The sequence below is a fragment of the Pituophis catenifer genome, unplaced genomic scaffold, assembly GCF_029215685.1.
Source record: "Pituophis catenifer annectens isolate HBS135680 unplaced genomic scaffold, rPitCat1.0.hap2 SCAF_2, whole genome shotgun sequence".
NCBI lineage: Eukaryota > Metazoa > Chordata > Lepidosauria > Squamata > Colubridae > Pituophis > Pituophis catenifer.
In genome coordinates, this window is record NW_027256882.1 from 253,248,545 (window position 1) to 253,268,565 (window position 20,021).

The window sequence follows — 20,021 nt, forward strand, 5'->3', positions numbered from 1 at the left end:
GCGCGCCTGCGCAATTTTTTTTTTGGGGGGGGGAATTTGAGGAACCGATTCTCGGTGGCTGCTGGTACTAGTAGTTGTGTCTGGGCGCTGCGAAAGCCGGTGAGTGTGCCCGTTGTGCGGCCCTGGGCGAGGCTTTTTTTTTTTGAGCCCTCGAGCGCGCTTCTTCTGCCCTGGTGCCTGGCTTCGGCTTCTTTGCAAAAGGAAACGCGATGAATCTGGCGCTTAAACCGATTTGCGATTTCGTTGGGGGAAAGCGCAACGATCGGGCTCGCCGCGCGGTTCTGAACGCCGCGTCCCCCCCTCCCCACCTCCTCCTCCTCCTCCTCCATGTGTCCGCGGCTCCCTTTTGCTACGTGGCCTTTGGCCCGATCGTCTTAGGGTGGTTCCAGTCAAGGCTTCTTGTGCACCGGTGTGCCATGTCGCATCCCAAACATTTGGTGCAACGTCGCTTCCCGTTTATAATTCCCATGGCTTTCCCCATCATTTTTCTTTTCCAAAGGGTCTATTAAAAAAGAACTTCATAAAGTATTTAACTGATAAAGACATTTATTGTGCAGCTGCCCTACCTGTTTATTGCCTATTGCAAGCAAAGCAGGACATTTCTGCAATAAAAACTTTGGAAGATCCCCGAAGAAGCGTGCTGAGTCCTCATTCTTGGTTATAAACTTTACATATAGGATACATGTCATCGCATTTTCCTGCCATAGTTGTTTTCCTGATAATTATTTTAGGCTCACTGGAGACAGAGAGATTCATTTCCTTGTATATGTAATTGTGAAGGGTGTTATGGGCATTTTTAAAGTATAGCTATCCATGACAGCGATGATCTTAGTATATGTGATTATAGCTGTGCTAGCAAGTATTGTGAAACAGATTTATAAATTCAGGTGATAGCAGCCTAAATGTTTCCTCACACAAGATTCAAAGAAATTTCTAATTCCCTTCATATCTGCACCCTGCTTGTAATTATGTTGCTTTACATTATAGGTTGCTTTTAACAAATAGTATAAAGTATTTTGAATACTCTGGCTGGAGGGTTCCCTCTGCAGACCATTAAAATAATACTTATAGAGATGGTCTTTAAGAGATCTCTGAAAGTGAAAGTCATGCTTTATTCAAAATGCTTAATTTGGCTAGGTTGAACTGAGAAGCAACATAGTTGTGGGGGAAAATAAGCAGGATGAAATAATGTTTTTTCTTTATTTTGCCTTTTTTGTCATTGAACTAAAAACACTTAAAATTTCTTTAATTGCCATGAAAAGAAAATTATATTAGCCTAACATTCCAGAGATATGCATTCCACAATTTCTGCTAAATGAGGGATGAATGAAAAGGCATAGGCATCCAAAGCGGGCAGACATATGACAGAAGTACATATGTCACAATGCAAACTCTGGGATTTACTTACTATAGTTACATCTGACATTAAGATGCAAATACAAAAGGCCAGGGCTTAGGTTGTGTTATTGCAACAAAAGTTTCATTATTTTTTATGAACACCACAATTATTTTGGATTGTGGATCCTGCATGTACTCTTTAGAATCTACTTGTATCTCTTATATATGCGACAGTATGTCTTTGTCAAACATGTTTCTTTTAACCTAACTACACTGCTGAGTAAAGTACTATATTATTTTACAAATATACATCAACTGTTTTCATATGTATCAGTAACTTTTAATGTTACCTGTAGCCATGTCAAGCAAGGAAGTGAAAGCAGCATTGAAAAGTGCCAGAGATGCAATAAGAAATAAGGAGTATAAAGAAGCACTGAAACATTGCAAGGTAATCAATAGTCAAAAGTCATACGTTGTCTGCATTAAAATGTTACACTATGTTCATAGTACTGTAACCATCTCTAATGCCATTTCAAAGGTGTCTTCACTTGCATGGTTGTTCCTCTTTCTCTTTGCTGTGTATTCTTTTATACCATTTTCTGCAGCAGTACCTTTCTTATCCTATCCTTTGGGATTTGTTTTCCTTTTATAATTATATAAAACTTCCTGGTTCATCCTATTAAGCCAGAGTTTTATTTAAACTGCTTTGTTGAATTAAGCATAATCACTTTACATACTGCTATGGTTGGGTTCATACAACATATTTAGCCACAAGGAAGCATATGGCATTTCAGTATTGTTTAGCATCATTTGTGAATCAAACCACCGAGCCAGGTTGTTAGTTTGTTTAGTAATGTCTTCAGAGACTGGCACTGGCAGCCTGTTTTTTTTTTTTTTTTTGTTTGTTTGTTTTTTTAAAATATGATTTATATGCCGCCCTTCTCCGGAGACTCAAGGCGGCTTACAATGAGTTAAGCATTGTTTAAGCATTGTTAAGTTTTTCCACCAGCACTTTTATATATAATGAAAATGCTGGAAATTGAGCCATCCAGAACATATTTCTTGCTATCAAGATTCTTGCACAATTTTAGATGTATAAATTAATCTGAATTTTTGGGTAAAAAATTCCCAAATCTTTAATGTCAGACTTCGATGCTATCTCAAAATAAATGAATTTCCAAACTGCCAATCTTTAAGGAAATCTTTTCTTTAATTGAGCACAGCCTCTGGATCATGACTCGATACGGACAAGACTGACCTTTTGCCCCCCAATCCCTCCCTTTCCGATCCCCAAATCTCTGCTTCTCATTGGCTATCTTCCAAGTCATTCTTCAGGCTTCTTGTCTCATCATTTCCCAGGAATGTCCCCCCTCCTCATTTCCACAACAACCTGACTTCAAAGGGATTTAGCAGGCAAAAGTTCAAAGCTTATCTCTCTCTCCTCTGCTCTCTATGCCAGCGTTGAAGCGCTGACATTTAAGACAATAAATCTGAATAAGACTTTTAAGCTGTTAAATCATTTAATAAATGTTTATCTGAATTGCAGTTTGATATTTTCATTTGAATTTCTGTTTAATAGGCAGTATTGAAACAAGAAAAAAATAATTACAATGCTTGGGTATTCATTGGCTTGGCGGCTGCTGAATTAGAACAACCCGAACAAGCTCAAGGTGCATATAAGAAGGCTGCTGAACTTGATCCGGGGCAGTTGCTGGCATGGCAGGTATATATGACATTAATCTCATTTTCCATACAAACATGCTTATATCAATGTAAGCATATCTGTTTATATGAAGAAGTTGTAGCTCTTCAGAAAATCCAATAGTATTTTAGACTCAAAGGTAAGAAGCCTTATGTTGGATTCTTCCTGTTTGAATGTCACAAAATAGAATCCCCCTCCTCTTTTTTTTCCTTTGGTTAATAGCTCATTTGCACATGTGAAATATTATTTAAGCTGCTTTGTATGTCTTAGCATTATAAATTCTTCATTTTCAGCCCCCAAAATGGGTAGCAGAGCCTCGAAACAAAATACTCTGGGTTTTGGGTCAATGGCAGTTTTTCATTCCTGTTGCAAAACAAATCATTAATGTTACATGAGAAACAGTTGGCAGTACCTTAAAAGATTATACGGGTCATCCTCAGTTTACATCCATTCATTCAGTGACTGTTCATAATTATGGCACTGAAAAAATGGATGTACAACCAGTCATCAAAGTTTCCACTTGGGAATGACTGATGCGGTCACATAATCATGATTGGGGCACTTCGGTGTCTGGCTCCTAATTACAATGTCATAAGGAGCCAGAGTCACCTGATTGCCATTTGTGACTTTCCCTGCTGGCTTCCCACAAGCAAAATCAATGGGGAAATCATCAGAGGCATCACAAGTTGCTCCGGTAAGTCATTACTGCTTTCCCTCTGGCCTGCAGCACTACTGTGTATGGGCAGCACCAGCTCTCCCAGACCCTCCCCCAACTTCATGCAATTTTTTTTGTGGCCTGTGCCAGTTCTCTCTTGGTTTTTCCCACAACCCACTGCACCCCTGCATTCCTTCCATGGAAATCCTCCCCTTTCTACTTAATGCTGTGTGTCTTTGGGTTATGATGGCAACCAGGAATGCCTAGGATTGCTGTTGCTAAATGATGCAGTCATGTGATATCACCAATTATGACTGCAGTCACTTAGCAACAGCAATCCTAATCCCATTTACCATTGTGAATCAAAGGACTACCTGTAATCATCTCTTGTTTGTAAAGAATAACTTTATATGTTCTCATCATGAATTGTTTTAATTCATTTTCTATTATTAAATACATTATGTTGGAAAGTATAATCCATAAAAGTTGATAATTGAAGTTGAAGCTATATATCACACATCAAGCATTTGCTTCCAAAGTGACATTCTTCAATTTCACCCAGGGCTTAGCAAATTTGTATGAAAAAAGAAATCATACAGATGTCAAAGAAGACTGGATTAAGGTGTACGAAAAACTACTAGAACTCTATGAAAAGTAAGAAATAGTTGAAGATTTTTTTTGTCAGCTGTCAATCTTCTGTCATGAGTATTTAAAATATTATTCTAAAAAATGAGATTTCACCCACACATTCTTTAGATGTGACTATTTCACCCCTTTTGTTAGTCTGTATGCATCTCTCTGTCCCCCCCCCCTCTCGTTTTAAGAACATAGATGTTTTCAGCAGCAGAACTATAGTGAAGGATTGTTAGTAAGTTGTATATTCCTTCAGTTAGGAAAAACCTTCCTCTTCCCGTTCTTCTTTTTTTCCTGAGAATTACCTTGGAAAGAGGCAGCAAACAGCCCTCATTGTATTAAGTTTTCATCTACTCCAAGTGGTGTTATTAATGCTAAGTTCTCATTCAGAATGACTGAGGAGAAGAATGAAAGAAAACAATGCTAAGGGATAAAGGGAGCAGGTTGTTGTAAAATTAAGGATGATCAAATAGCAGTGAATGGAAGCCATGTCTACTAGCTTGAGGAAGACAAAGATTACAAAGGATGATGTGGATAATACTGGTGAAAAAAAAATAGCAGAAGCCCAATGGAAGATGGAGGAAAGATGACAGAAAGTAAATGTAAAAGAAAAAAGGTAAAGGAGTCTCTGCGGATTTTTCTCCGCTAGTCGTTATCGACTATAGGGGGTGGTGCTGATCTCCATTTCAAGGCCATTGAGCCAGTGCTGTTCGAAGACATTTCCATTTCACACAGCACTGTTATATTCCCGCTGAAGTGGTACCTATATCTACTTTGCATGCTTTCAAACTGCTAGGTTGGCAGGAGCTGGGACGAGGAGGGGGAGCTCACCCCGTCACATAGTTCTCGGGTTTCGAACCTGGGCTGCTGGCTTTCCATCTGAAAAGCCCAGCATCTTAACCACTGAGTCACCACACTTCCCAAAGGAAAATGGAGAAAGTATGACAGAAAGCTAGATAAATAGCAATAGCACTTAGATTTATATACCACTTTACAGTGCTTTACAGCCCTCTCTAAGCGGTTTACAGAGTCAAACTGATAAATATAAATCAAGAATAGGAAGCAGGATAGGATTGCAAAATGCAGGAGTTAACCTTAAAAATGGATATCTTTAAGCATTTTTTCTCTAAGAAGTTAATTAAGTAATTAATAAATGCATCTTTTTTTTAAGCACTGATCAACAGAAATGGTGTGAAGTATGTAAAAAGCTTGTGGAGCTGTATCATAAAGATAAACAATATCTTCAGGTTAGTTACTGTTTTGCTAATTTTTATTTTGGTCCTTGCTCCAGGAGCCTGGATAGCTCTGCAGACAAGGCACTGTAATTTAACACCAGCTGTCTGCAATTAAAGTAAGTTCGAATCTTGCCAGGCTCAAGGTTGACTCAGCCTTCCATCCTTTCTAAGGTAGGTAAATTGAGGACCCAGTTTGTGGGGGCAATAAGCTGACTTTGTATAAAATATACAAAAGTATGAAGGCTATTGCTTAACGCACTGTAAGCCGCCGAGTCTCCGGAGAAGGGCGGCATATAAATCAAATTAAAAAAACCAAAAAAACCGGTCCCTTTTACAAAAAATGCTTTGGGATAGATATAGGAAAAGCTAGTTGATTTTATATTGATAAATATTTGCTTTGTATCTCTTGAGTTTCCTCAAAATTATGAGGCATTTTTAAGTATTCATGCGGGGACATGTTTGAGTGAGTAGTACTCAATCAATCCTCTTAAAATTTACTTTGAAGTGGTACCAGAACTAAGCTTACTCTTCGATGCTGAAGCATTATTTGTGACAGGAAGTGTTTTGCTCATGTGCTATGTCTTTCTGTGGGTCTTAGTGTGGTCAAATCTAGCCATAACTTTACATGTGTTTGTTTAACTTGATTAGATTACTTATTAGACCCAATATAGCAATATTTTGGCTTAGCCTGGGCAAATTGTTTGTGTTCTAAATTATATTATACTCCCTTTTCATAATTGCTGAGTTTTGCTTTCTGTTAGGCTGTTTCTCTGATCCTCCAGATTTTACGTTTCCCTTGGTTTTATTAATTTCCCTCTTAACTGTATTTTGGTTTTGATTTTTGACCTTATGGGTCTGCGATGGAATTTTTCATAGCATCATTAGGATTAGAAACATTTCAGAAATTTTGACTCAAGCATTTTATGTCAATAGTGCAGGATTTGATCTCAATTTTACTTTTGTGATTTATATGTCGGTTATCCTCATATATAATTGAGGAAGCCATTAAGTGAATCAGAATTTTTAGAAATAAATATTGCAAAGACGCCTGTGATAAATCATTCTTTAGGACTTGGTATATTAGTATGCCAGTTTGTGAATAACCCACACTATATTTGCATTTGATTGCTTCCGTTAATGTCAATTTTCTATTATTCCATTGCCTTGAAATATGCTGGTTGTTTCTTCTAGAGTGCTTCTGTGCTGTTTGAGGTATTGCTTTTCAAGTATTAATGGAAGTGGATTTTAAAAAGTAGTTTTTCTCAAGTACTCATTGTTAATCTTTTACCTTGTAATGCTTTCATCATCGTTGCTAATATCTTTTTCTATTTGTTTAATCAAAGGTAATCCATTTTCAGCTATAATTCCTACCAACATTAAATATTTTCTTTTGTAGTTTCAGCTAGTCTATTTTGATGCTTCCTAATGAGTTCACATAACTTACTCATTATCCCAGTTAGTATCTCAGTTGCTCAAAACATCACTTCCGTTCCCGTACAAGGAAGAAAGGCATCAATTTTTTATTTTCATTTTAGAAAGAAATTAGTATAGTTTTTCTATTAAAAAGGGAAGTCACGAGAAGAAGCCAATAATTCTGATATTAAAATCTATTCAGGAGGTATTTTGTAGAGTGTTTATCTTTAATCTTATGCTAAACTCCAGGTGATTACATCTGTGGAATTTTCTTGGCAGTTTTACAGATGTTATTTGCCAATGCCTTTTTTGAGGTTTTTTTCTTCAGTTTTCACAGTTCTAGTCAACAGCTGGATTTCCCAGATATTCCCTAATTCAAGTACTAACTAGGCTAATACTGCTTGACTTCAAATCACTTGCTTTATTACAGTTGACCTGAATTGAGATGTTGTTGTCACTTTCTTGATAGGTGGTACGAAGCTGGCACAAACTAATAAAAATAAGAAAAGAAGGAGGTGCAGAGAATGTTGAACTTCATCAGCTTTGGAAGAAATTGGTTCAGTTGCTAGAAGAGGGCATACAACTTAAAGATAATGAAATAGAGCAATTGGTAAGCAATTGGGCTGTCGCTTAGATATAACACTTATGTTTTTGAACCCTTTATAAAAATGCAGCTCTAGCCTGGAAGCATAATTCAGAATTTTTGTTTTACTACAGTAGTAGGAAATTGACATTTTGAGTAATACTGTAAATAAGTACAGTTCTGAATTCTAATTTTCTAGTAAATCCTTTGACTAGAGACTGCTGCAAACAAACCGGAGGAATCTGTTTGAGATTTGTTAGTTTTCCTGCTTGAATCAGGGTCTAATGATAGATGAATGTAGACCTACAAATATGTACATGTCCCTGTTTTCCCAGATGTTAGCAAGAGGCCTACTTGAAACAAGAGGTGAATTCTGGTGTTTGCTTAATCTGTGTAAAACTGATTGACACATATCTTGGCCAATAGGAAGTAAAACCTCCAGTCTGTAGATGAGGAACCTACTGGTGTGTCAGCTTCCTTCGCCCACTGTCAGATTGTCTAAATGGAGCTATTTTTAACATTTTGACATGTTTTTATCATTAATGAATTAATAGTCAATTTAACACTTAATGGTTGTATGCCACTTTGTAATTGTTTTTAATGATGAAAATAAAAAAATTATCAATGAAGTAAAACACACTTTTGATTCCTGATAGTTTTCTTTAAAGCTTTCTTTAAAGAATTGCTCTGTGAGTGTGATGGGTGGTCTCTAAATCTGATAAATAAAAGCAGGAGTAGCAATATGTGGGTCTCAAAATATGGTTGCATTGCAGCTCCTATTCGTCATTGGCAATGCTGGCTAAACCTGGTTAAGGATGAACAGAGAAAAGCACCGTTTGCCTAAAGAAATTCCTAAAGGAAAGCTGACTGGCTGGTTTGAAATTAAAAAAGTGTGTCCTAACTATTTCCCTGATTGCTTTTTTTTTTTTTTTAACTTTGTTTCTTCCAGCATTGCCCCCTATGGATATTGGAGTTGGGAGTGGATTACTTTGAGAAAAGGAATGGTTGGCAAGGAAATAACTGCCAACTTTTTCATTTCTTTCTCCTTTAAGATCTAGCCACCAGTTGGTATCTTTATGTTTGAAAAAAAGTTTAGAAATAATAAACCAACTACTGATAATTATTTGGCTTTCATTTTTATTTCCTAACTAGTGCTGGAATAGGGTTAAATGATTTTCAGATGATAGGCATTCATAACACTAAGTTGGAATTTTGAATACGCCTTAGTGGAATATAATGAAAAATAATAATGGTTGGCCTTGTATGATACATTAAGCCCAAGTAAAGCTCATTAGGGCTGAATATGAGTCTCAATATGCCACCATTAGTTAAAAGCTTGCTAGTTTTTGGCTTTGTTGTTTCATCTTACAATGCTTACATTGTTTCTTTCAGTTCCTTAATGCATTTGAAGAGGCAATCAATTCTTCAGAACCAGTTCCAGGTGAAGAGCACAAAAAGCTTTACAGAGAATTCCTTCAGACTGTATCAAAAGTAAGAATACTATTGAAATCTAAAAGTGCATGTTGACTCCTTATCTATTTTGTTAATTGTTTTTTTATTTCTATTAAAGTTTCCTCATGAGTCTTCTAGAATGAAGAAGGCCTGTAAAGAAATGATGGTTGTCTATCCTAACATGAGTTATCCCCTGGAAGTTCTTTGCTTACACTTCATTCAGTCAGGTAATTTGACTAACTTCTTAATTCTATATTAATTTTTATGAGTTTGTTCATTTTCCTATTCTTGTACTTGCCATTGTGGCAATTGATCTTCTCTTATCACATATCTTGAAAATCTTCAGCTCTTCTATATTATGCTGATCAAGAGATTGCAAGATGGAATTGAGTAAAAAAAAATTCCTACATAACTTCCTTTGAAGATTTGAAAGGTTGAATTTAATTAGAAAGGTTGATCTAGATTAGGGCATCTTAATCTCTTATATTAAAGAGACTGAGAAAGGTCCTGAAAGTAGTTTTGTATGTATGTCTTAGAAACTAGAATATTTTTGAAGGAAGAAGCCCAGGAAAAGGTAAATGGAAAATTATGTGGTATATTTTAAAATATACCAGATTTTAAAAAATGAAATAAAAATTCCTTTGTGTGTATTAGGTAACTTGACTGAGGAGGCCCTCGGTTGTTGTCAGAAACTTTTGGATATTGATTCAAGAAGTGGTCCAGCTCTGATCATTTTAGGGATTCAGTCTCTCCAAGAAAGAAATTACAATGGGGCTGAAAAAAAGCTTTCAGAAGGTAAGTGAAACAGAAGGAAAGTGGGTCAATAATCTATTCCAAAGGGATGCGATGGCTCAGTGGCTAAGACGCTCAGCTTATTGATCAGAAGGTCGTCAGTTCAGCGGTTCGAATCCCTAGAGCCACGTAACAGAGTGAGCTCCTGTTACTTGTCCCAGCTTCTGCCAGCCTAGCAGTTCGAAAGCATGTAAAAAATGCAAGTAGAAAAATAGGGACCACTTTGGTGGGAAGGTAATTTAATTTAATTTAATATTTAAATTTATATACCGCCCTTCTCCCGAAGGACTCAGGGCAGTGAACAGCCAGAAGTAAAAAACATCAAAGGTAACAGCGCTCCGTGCACCTTTGGCATTGAGTCATGCCGGCTACATGATCACAGAGACGTCTTCGGACAGCCCTGGCTCTTCAGCTTAGAAATAGAGATAAGCACCGCTCCTAGAGCTGGAAATGACTAGCAGACATGTGTAGGGGAACCTTTACCTTTACCTTTACCTTAATCTATTCCAGTGATTGAACTGAAGTGGGGTCTCATCCTATTTATAAATATCCTATGACTCTTAGGCAGATATAATTGAATTTGACCTAATCTTTCTGAACTGCACCTATGGTTGCCATGTTTCACTTCCTTTCTTCCCTACAGTCCATTGAAATTGCTGCTAGAATGACAGCCTGATCATCATAAAATTATTTAATGGCCGATTTGCCCAACAGTATTGTATTGACTTTTTTGATATGTTAACAACAAATGCAAGATTATTTTGGGTACAGTGATTCTTTTGAATAGGAATTGAGTATGGCAAGGACCGTCTGTTATTATTTTTATGATATTTTAAATCAGACTTTCCTGCCAGGTTTGCAGCAATTCAACCAGTGTCCAGTAGGATGGTGTAACTTAGGAGAGGTGCAAATGAAAATGCATAAATACCAAGAAGCTGTTCATTCTTGTAATCAAGGTAATTGTAGACCAATATAAAATGTTATTTATAAAAATATAGACTGCTTTGTCACAAAACATTTCACAATGTGATTATTATAATAAAGTAGTGAAAAACATTGAAAGTAATAAAAACCAGTCAAAACATGAATTGCAGACTTTACCCTAATCTTTTGCAGTCAGGAGCAATTCTAATAAAGAAGTTTTCAAGTCAGTTTTGTCTGAAAAATAATTTCACAATGTCAACATTAATAACATAAAATACCTTGTTGCCTATAATATTTCTTACAGTACTGGAGACTTACGTGTATTTATTTATGTACATGTGTGAATATTATTTCAGACTTTTTTCATTTTAAAAAGAATTGGTTTATTGAATTTTGTTACATTAAAGATCTTAGATATGAATATTTTTCTTGATTTTTTAAAATACGGTAAATATTTTACACAAATTATTTTTAAGTCACAAAATTATGGAGCCTTATCACTGGTGTCTTCCCAATTAGAAATATGATATTATTTAACCTTTAAGCCTATATCTGATATTTGATCATGATATAGAAACTGAATTGTTTACCTGTTTACAGCTTTAAAGAGCCTGGAACAACTTAATGACCTAAGTTTCATTCAGCAACAAAAAAATATTGCCCAACATTTCAGAGCAAGAGCCTTCATTAAAATTCCAGGTGCTAACTATGCTGATGAAGCCATATCTTCCCTCAATCAGGTATGTAAACAGCTTAAAAATGGCTTTCATTAATAAAATCTGGTGTCAGTTTTAAAAAATATTAGGGGCCTCAATTATACTCTCCCAGTTTATGGAACTATATTAGCTTGTTAGTCAATGATTAGATCTGGATTGCTCTTTGGTCTTAATTTTTGTGGGAGAATAGAGGCACAAAGCAACCGATTTGTACCACTTTTAATTGTAATCTTATATTTTGTCAACGTAGGACTGGACATTTTAAACAAACTGAATTATATGTTTCTAAATTAAAAACCCTCAATTCACATTAAAATTATGATTATATACTTCCTTCTGGAATGGTATTTAAAATGTTAGAAAACTCACGCCGGGCTGCAGTTGTAATCAGCATTTATTAGTTAGATTCCATAAGTATAGTCAATATAATTTTCCTTGCTACCTTTAGGAAATACAAGGGAATTTTACCTTCAAAAGAATTTGATGCATGTTACCTGCAATGTAAATCTTTTATTCCCCCAAAGTAATTGCTGAGTTCTTGAAATAGCCAGCCAATCTCTAGTTAATGAATCAGTCTCTGAACCTTAGCAAATTGCAATGACTTATAAGATTTACTTTATATTCCTTTTCATAAAAGTCATCTACCATAGATTGCTAGGATTACCGTACTTAATTATTAATTGATGGTCAGATTTTAAGGAGTTGTACAACTTTTTCTTCATGCTCAAGCATCTTTCTTAAACTGCTATTTATTTGTTAAGCCATTTTAAGGCTAATATTATTATCAAGTCTTTCTATCAAAGGTATTTTAAGAGAAATGAATATGTACAAGTCCTAAAATAGGCTCCTGAACAGAATTTCTGGAAGATAGCCAGAATGCACTAACAGAATGCTGAAGGGTAGTGAAATGAGATACCTTTGACATATTATTTATTTATCTGAATCCGGATAGTATACAAGGATAAAAATATAAACTGTAACATAAAACTCATGGCATCCACAGCTAAAACAATAAACCCATTCACAACAAAAACAGATCAACAATAGCAGAGGTTGTCTAACCTCCTGGCCCAAATGCCTAGACCAGCGGTCTTCAAAGTATGGCCCACGGGCCGGATATGGCTCGCCAAAGCCATTAATCCGCCCTGCACGGGATGAGGCTGCCCCACCCACAGTGCCCCACCTACCTGCCGGCCCCCACCTGACTTCTGGAGGCCGAAGCCAAAAATGGGACACGCGGAGGCCCCAGGAGGTCAAAAACAGGCCCATTTTTGGCCTCCCCGGCCTCCAGAGAGAAAAAGAGAGAGAGGGAGAGACACACACACAAACAGAAGTCCCTTACTCCCCTGTAAGGCAGCCACATCCCTTCCCTAACCTGCTTTCCACCCCCAAAGACCATAACAAAGTTTAATTTGTGTGTATTGTTTAATGGACTGTTAAATTGGTCACGCCCACCCAGTCGCACGACCAGCTAGCCACACTCACCCAGTCACATGACCACTTAGCTACGCTCACCTAGCAGCTCCCAACAGTCTGAGGGACTGTGAATTGTTCTCGTTTAAAAAATTTGAGGACCCCTGGCCTAGCCAAATAGGTAGATCTTCAGCATCTCGAGAAAACTTAATCAGACAAGCTCTGATTCAGATTCAGCTGCATCTGTGGGGGAATGCCATTGTTCCCCATGATAAGCACTGCCATAGAGAAGGCATGATTCCATGGTCCAACAAGATATGTTTTGATGGAAGGAACCATGATACATCTGGTGGGCTGAGCAAGGACAGTTGGAGATGGCAGGTCCCACAGATGGTATCTACATAATTAATGGATATGTGAATAGTTTTTAAAAAAAAGTAAATGTCAGGGATACAGCATTTGATCAGAACTGACACTTGGTTGTAGAGGCTAGGAGACTTTAATGATTATAATATCCATTCATATGGTTTACAGACCTCAGACCTACCATTGACAAGGGAAGAAATCTTTCCGTACTTGCTCATGGATAATTTTCTTCTGATGTGACTAAGTGTTAGGGTTTGGTTTACCCTTCCTTACTGCCCATCCCTGCTCCCAGTGCCAGGAAGTGATTATTTTTTTCTATGCATCCAGTAAATTAAATGATAAAACCTTTTTGCAGTTTGCTGAGAAATTATGTAATCTCTGCTGAAAATAGTATTCTCAAATTGTATAATTTATTCATAGCGAAAAGCAGTGTACCGTAGTATTTTGGAAAGTGCCAGTGTTATTATGTAAGAGATTTGGTATGGACTCGGTTACACTTGTAATTAATGCACCATTGGAAGAACTAAAAGAACAGATTAGAGCTAGATTGTCATGCTATGTGGTCATTAGGATTCAAAAATGACTCAATGGTAACATAATCTATCAATAAATATATAGCAATCTGTGATACGACTTTAGTTTTCTGAACTTTTTGAACTTTGACACTCTATTTCTGGTTTCTAGATCTTAGATAAAAATAATGATCCAAAGCTTATAGCTCTTAGAGGACAGGCCTACCTAAAGAAAGACCTTACTGATGAAGCTTCAAAGGTTAGTATGCTTCTCTTTTAGTAAGTCCGCTTTTTAGTTTAAATATGACATTGGTGTGTACAACACTGAGAATTTCATATTGTACTATATACAGATCGTGAAAGAGCTTCAGTTGGCACATCCAGATCTGGCAGAAGCCCATTTCCTTGAAGGATTGATATGTTATAGGCAAAAGGAGTATCATCAGGCAGAAATGAGGTACATTCATATTCATTCTTGGGGGCTATAGAAAAGGCACAATCTAAATATTTAAGTAATTATTTTTCTTAGCTTTCAGAGAGCTATAGCAAAAGAAGGTGAAATAGCTGAGTTCCATTTTTGGCTGGGCCTCACTTATTGGTTTATGAATGAGGAGACAAGAAAAGATAAATCAAAAGCCCTCACTCAGTTTCTGAAGGTAAAATATGAGATCACTTACTACTTCACACAATTAATAATTATTTCCCTTCCTCGAAATCTGTGGATATTGTCTGCAAGAGAAAGCAACTTAGATTAGTCAACAGAAGACTCAGAACATTGGTAAAGAAGCAAGAGGCCATTTCCTTTCTCTTTTTGGTCTCAGCATCAAAAGACATTGGGAATTTGAGATAAGGACATCTCTGGAAGGAGAGTACATGTAAGAATCTCAGGACTGATGCAAGTGGGATTTTTTTTTGTTGTTGTTAGTATATCTCATCCAGATTTGAACCTGGTAAAGAGGGATAAATTATTTGTCAATTGTGTACTGTAAACAAATTTGGCTTTGGAGTAAAACTTTCGGTCTGAAGATGTAGAGTTTAAACAAGGGTGTTATAATGCCTATGCTTTCGGATGCTTTCGGAAGCAACCGCTTGACATATTTTTATTTCTATTGTATACATCAAAACTGCTTTAGTGCGGATGCAAATAATGAATGGTAATATTCTGATATTTGTTTAATAGGCAGCAAAACTGGACAATTTCCTGGGAGATGCTTTCCATTATTTAGGTCAATATTACAGAGATGTAGCTGGAGATAAAAATAGAGCTCTTGGCTGCTATAAAAAGGCTTTTGAAAGAGATAAAACAGATGGTGTTACTGGAGCAGCAGTAGTGGACTTGAGCACTGAGCTTGGAGACTTGGTAGAGTATATGTCTAATTTGTACTTTCTAATGTATCAGTAATCAAAAGAGCTGTATGTAGTCTATATAAAAACAAGGTTTCAAAAATATTTAAGTGTCTTATGGTGGAGAATTACAAAATGTATCAATATAGAAATTTATTTTAGAGTTCTAGGTTATTTCTCCTCATCCCAAATATTTCCCACAAATTTAGGTTATTTCAGAATACAGCTAGTCCTCAATTTACAACATTTCCTTTAGTGACTGTTCAGTTACAACGGCACTGAAAAAGTGATCCAGGGCCGTTTTTCACAGTTACAATCTTTGCAGCATCCCCATAATCATGTGATTAAAATTCAGATGCTTGGCAATTGGTTCATATTTATGACCTTTGCTGTGTCCCAAAGTCATGTGATCACTTTTCGTGACCTCCTAACAAGCAAAGACAATGGGGAAGCCAGTTTCACTTAACAACCAAGTTATTAACTGCAGTAATTCACTTAAAACTGAGACAAGAAAAGTCATAAAATGGGGCCAAACTCACTTAAAATATGCTTCACTGAACAACAGAAATTTTAAGCTCAATTATGATTATAAGTTGAGGACTACCTTGTATAGAGACATTGGGCACAACAATCAGAAATATCTAGGATACAAATGAATACAGTGGGCACTTCCTACACTTCTGCTGTGTTTGTTCCTCTGTTTTTCAGATGCAGTAATTAGGCCCTGAGTAGGCTGTATCACACTTTCAATCACCCAGACTGATTTTGCTATCCCATTTGCTTCCTTTATTCCTTTACTCTAAATTTGCTCCTGCTCGGGATTTAAGTACTATTTAATATACACTGTTCAAAAAGATAAAGGGAACACAAGCAGAAGACATCCGAGATCTGAATGAATGAAATAGCCTTATTAAATACTTTGTTTGTTACATACAGTAGTTTTGTGTTCCCTTTAGTTGTTTGAGCAGTGTATAAACTACTGTATGTAAAGAACAAAGTATTTAATAAGGCTATTTCATTCATTCAGATCTCAGATGTCTTCTGCTTGTGTTCCCTTTATCTTTTTGAACAGTATATATTAATATAGCTTAGATAGTAGCTATGAACAATTTATAGAAAATCTGGCTATTTTGGGGAGAGGTTCTTGGTGTGAAATCTGACCTTTCCATTATGTTGCTGCTGTTAAATCAAACTTGAAAGAGACAATAAGATGTAGGGTTTTTTTTCTTTTACCTGGCATTTTGTTATTTTTCAATCAATAGAGGGAGCTGTCTGGATGACTATTTTTACACATCATAATTTTGATAGCAATGGAAGACATAGTAATTCCACTTAGATATTATAACAATTTGACAAAAATTGGGAAAGCCAACTTTATTTTCTTAGCCAAATTGTGGTTGCTGTTGGCATATTCTCTGCAACATGGCATATGGGTTTGTAAGTATGAATACATAATAGGAATGAATGTAGCAATGAATTAATATGACCCATTGTTGGAAAATGCTAGCACTTTTGAATTTAGCAATATTTTTAGCATTAGTTTGAAAGTCAGCCTTTCTTCCTGTTTAGAGGAGTACAGGGTAGCTTCTAGATAGGCTGAAGCTGTGTGTGGTTCTCACAGGAAATCTCACAGGATTTGTTTTTAATTCTACAGTAGGAAATGTAAGAAATACTCAGAATGCTGGTCTTACTTTTGTTCTATTTTTCTCAATTATCTGCCCTATAACAAATCTTCCATAATATTTTGCTTCTTTCTGTGTTAGGAAACTGCCCTCGCCATCTTGACAGAGGTAACAGAACAAGCAAGTGCTGGGAGAGCAAAATGGGCCTGGCTTCGCCGAGGACTTTATTATCTAAAAGTGGGACAACATTCACAAGCAGTGGCAGAGTAAGAAAACTTACGAATTGCATTTCGTTATTTTATGCAGAAGGCAAACTTAGCTGGTAGTCTGATGATGTCTGTACATATTTCTCTTTAAAAAAAAAAAAGCAAACCCTCTTTTTCTGGGACTGTTGCTATTTGGTGCTGGAATGTACCATATTTTTCGGAGTATAAGAAGCACCAGAGTATAAGAAGCACCTACCTTTTTTGGTGAGGAAAAGAAGAAAAAGAAATCTCCCTCTGCCTCTGAACAATTTTGCCTCGTTGCAGCAAACAGCCTGCTTTATTTTCATTTTCGTTTTCAGCATAGCTTGATTAGCACAAGCTATCTGCTTGTGCAATTTACCTGCTCCAGCAATTTACCTCCTTGCAGCAAGCAGCAGAGCCCTGTGCAAAACATCTGAGAGCAAATCAGCTGAGAGTCGGGAGGCCAATCCAATCAACTTGTGCTAATTAGCCTGTGCTGAAGCTGAAAAGAGCAGTTTTTTCTTGCTGTTTGCTTGAAGGAGGTAACTGCAGCAAGGCAGAGGCCAAATGGTGGGGGCCAGTGGGTGGGCGGGGCTACATTTGATGTATAAGACACACCTAAATTTTCACCCCCTTTTAGGGATGAAAAAGGTGCATCTTATATTCCAAAAAATACGGTAATCATTAGAAATCTTTCCTTTTTCATAAAGCATTGCGCTCCTTTGCCTTACACCAATGGAATGTTACAGAACAGTTCATCTAGGCGAGGGGTGTCAAACTCGTGTCGTCACGTGACATATCGCAACTTTTTCCCTCTTCACTAAACCAGGCGTGGCGTGGCCAGTGCGTGATGCATCTGACCTGCGGGCCGCGAGTTTAACAGCCCTGATCTTGACACTGAGAAAATGCTTATCCTCTCCCAAAGAGTACTTCTAGATATTAGTGGTTGCTGTATTAAAATTTAGCATGACATTGCAGAAGTAACCAAGTCATCCTGTAGTTTACCAACAGCAACCTATTGCTATCTCTTTGGGAAATTGCATAATCTAAATCCCAGAGTGTTTATTAAGATAATCCTAACCTTAAAAGTTTTTTTTTTTAAGTGGAAATTATTATTTTTATTTTATTCTATTATTTTTAATATATTTTATATATTCTTTTAATTATTATTAGATTTAAGTGTTTACAGTTCAGTATTGTCTGTTTGTTGTAAAGAAATTTATACTGACCAAATAACCTCATCATGATGCTGATTTTTTTTTTATTAAAAAAATGAACTGGTTAGCCAAAATAATTCTTGGTATTCTTGGTTAGTTTTTGCAGAGATAGGTTTTGGTGTTGCCTCAACAAATGGTCTATAAATAGTTTTTAAATATCATGTAGCATTACAAATGTGGGAAATTTTATTTGGTGTTCCATTTGCCTTTTTACAGAGTCTCAGTATGGACTATTGTAAATAAAACATTTTTTTTAAAAAAAAAATACTTGAATAGAAGGTTGTTTATAAACTCATTACTGGGTTTTCAATGTCTAGTTTGCAAGCAGCTCTGCGAGGAGATCCAAAGGACCCCAATTGTTGGGAAGCTCTAGGAGAGGCCTATCTGAGTCGAGGAGGCTACACAACAGCCCTGAAGTCATTCCGAAAGGCAAGAGAACTCAACCCCAAGTCTATATATAGTATTTATAAGGCTGCTGCAATTGAACAAATTCTTGGAAAATATAAAGAGGCCATTGCAGAATATCAACATATTTTGGAGAAATCAAAAGATTATGTCCCTGCGCTGAAAGGTAATTATATATTTTATGTGCAATATATTGTTTGTTTGTTTGTTTTATTAAATTTATATACCGCCCTACTCCCGAAGGACTCAGGGCGGTGAACAGGCACAAAATAAAATACATAGATACAAAAGTTAAAAGACATAATTAAAACCAGATTAAATATTTTAGCCCGAGACAATTAAAAATATTTATTGCTAAACTGGTATTTCAATATAATTTCCCACTCAATATATTTCACTGCCTCCATTCCTTTTCTCTAGCCATTTCTAAACTTAATAAAATATGTGACTTTTCAAAAATTGCAGGAATAACTATTTGGTTCTTGAAACTTGATTGCCTTAATTATGCAAGGAACTGTTGAGTCACCTAAACATGGGAAATGAGTAAATTGCTGGTAAAATCCCTTCCTAAATGTTTCATTTAACTCTGACTCTCTAAAATAATAATTCTCTTTTTCTCGTTCTGCACTTCAAATGTCAAATTTTTAAAAGTTGAAGATATTTCCCCCTCAATTTCTTTTGTGCATTTAATTATTGATTGCCACATTTCTGTTCCTATGCGCCTCAAAATTTTATTTTAACTAATGGCCATATCAAATATTTTCCAGCATTTGATACCTTGTGCTTAATCTATGTTTGCTTGTAATATTATTACACCTTAACAATATTTTTTTAAAAAATAAAACAGGTTTGGGAGAGTGTTATCTCATGATGGCAAAGTCTGCTCTTGCTAACTATCTGGATGGGAAAGCTTTGGACTATATAGAACAATCACTTGAATTTTTGGCACGGTTAGTATTTTTATATAGTCATCCTTCATTGTTGACTTGAAAGATAGTCTCTTTTTCAGTAAATGGCACACAGCCTATCAACCCTAACTCCCTCAAATATAAATTACAACTCAGTTTTTCCTCAGTCAGAGGATCAGAAGACTACAATGTGGAAGGCACCAAACAGGTATTGCTGCTACTTTACTTGATTAGAGGTATTGTAAATAGAGCTCAGTTACTTGCTTAGATCGTCCCTCTAACACAGGGCTGTCAAGCTCGCAGGCCGGATACATCAAGTGCCAGCCATGCCTACTCCCGGTTTAGCGAAGGGGGGAAAAGTTCTGATACATCACATGACAATGCGAGTTTGACACCCCTGCTTTAACAGAATAAAAACTCTGGATTCAAACTGATTTTTAATGAAATTAATTACTAGAAACTCATGGCCATTCTGAATCATGATCCACATTCTGATGAATATTCTTAATATTCAATTGACTAATCAATACATCATTGCATTGTAGAATTAATGAACATGACCAT

At 36.4% G+C, this 20,021-nt stretch overlaps 1 protein-coding gene across 1 annotated transcript in view; it reads left to right on the top strand.

Moving 5' to 3' along the window:
• The first annotated feature begins 42 nt into the window (after positions 1-42).
• The window catches only part of SKIC3 (SKI3 subunit of superkiller complex), a 48,067-nt gene continuing 28,088 nt past the window's right edge, over positions 43-20,021 (top strand). Inside the window, exons 1-18 of the mRNA XM_070938779.1 lie at positions 43-99; positions 1,695-1,786; positions 2,918-3,061; positions 4,258-4,349; positions 5,500-5,575; positions 7,446-7,586; positions 8,952-9,050; positions 9,130-9,238; positions 9,666-9,806; positions 10,658-10,759; positions 11,328-11,467; positions 13,907-13,993; positions 14,088-14,191; positions 14,264-14,390; positions 14,915-15,094; positions 16,842-16,966; positions 18,462-18,715; positions 19,397-19,499. Of these exons, the coding sequence (XP_070794880.1) occupies positions 1,697-1,786; positions 2,918-3,061; positions 4,258-4,349; positions 5,500-5,575; positions 7,446-7,586; positions 8,952-9,050; positions 9,130-9,238; positions 9,666-9,806; positions 10,658-10,759; positions 11,328-11,467; positions 13,907-13,993; positions 14,088-14,191; positions 14,264-14,390; positions 14,915-15,094; positions 16,842-16,966; positions 18,462-18,715; positions 19,397-19,499 (2,114 nt within the window). The 5' untranslated portion in view covers positions 43-99; positions 1,695-1,696. The remainder of the gene's footprint in view (positions 100-1,694; positions 1,787-2,917; positions 3,062-4,257; positions 4,350-5,499; positions 5,576-7,445; positions 7,587-8,951; positions 9,051-9,129; positions 9,239-9,665; positions 9,807-10,657; positions 10,760-11,327; positions 11,468-13,906; positions 13,994-14,087; positions 14,192-14,263; positions 14,391-14,914; positions 15,095-16,841; positions 16,967-18,461; positions 18,716-19,396; positions 19,500-20,021) is intronic.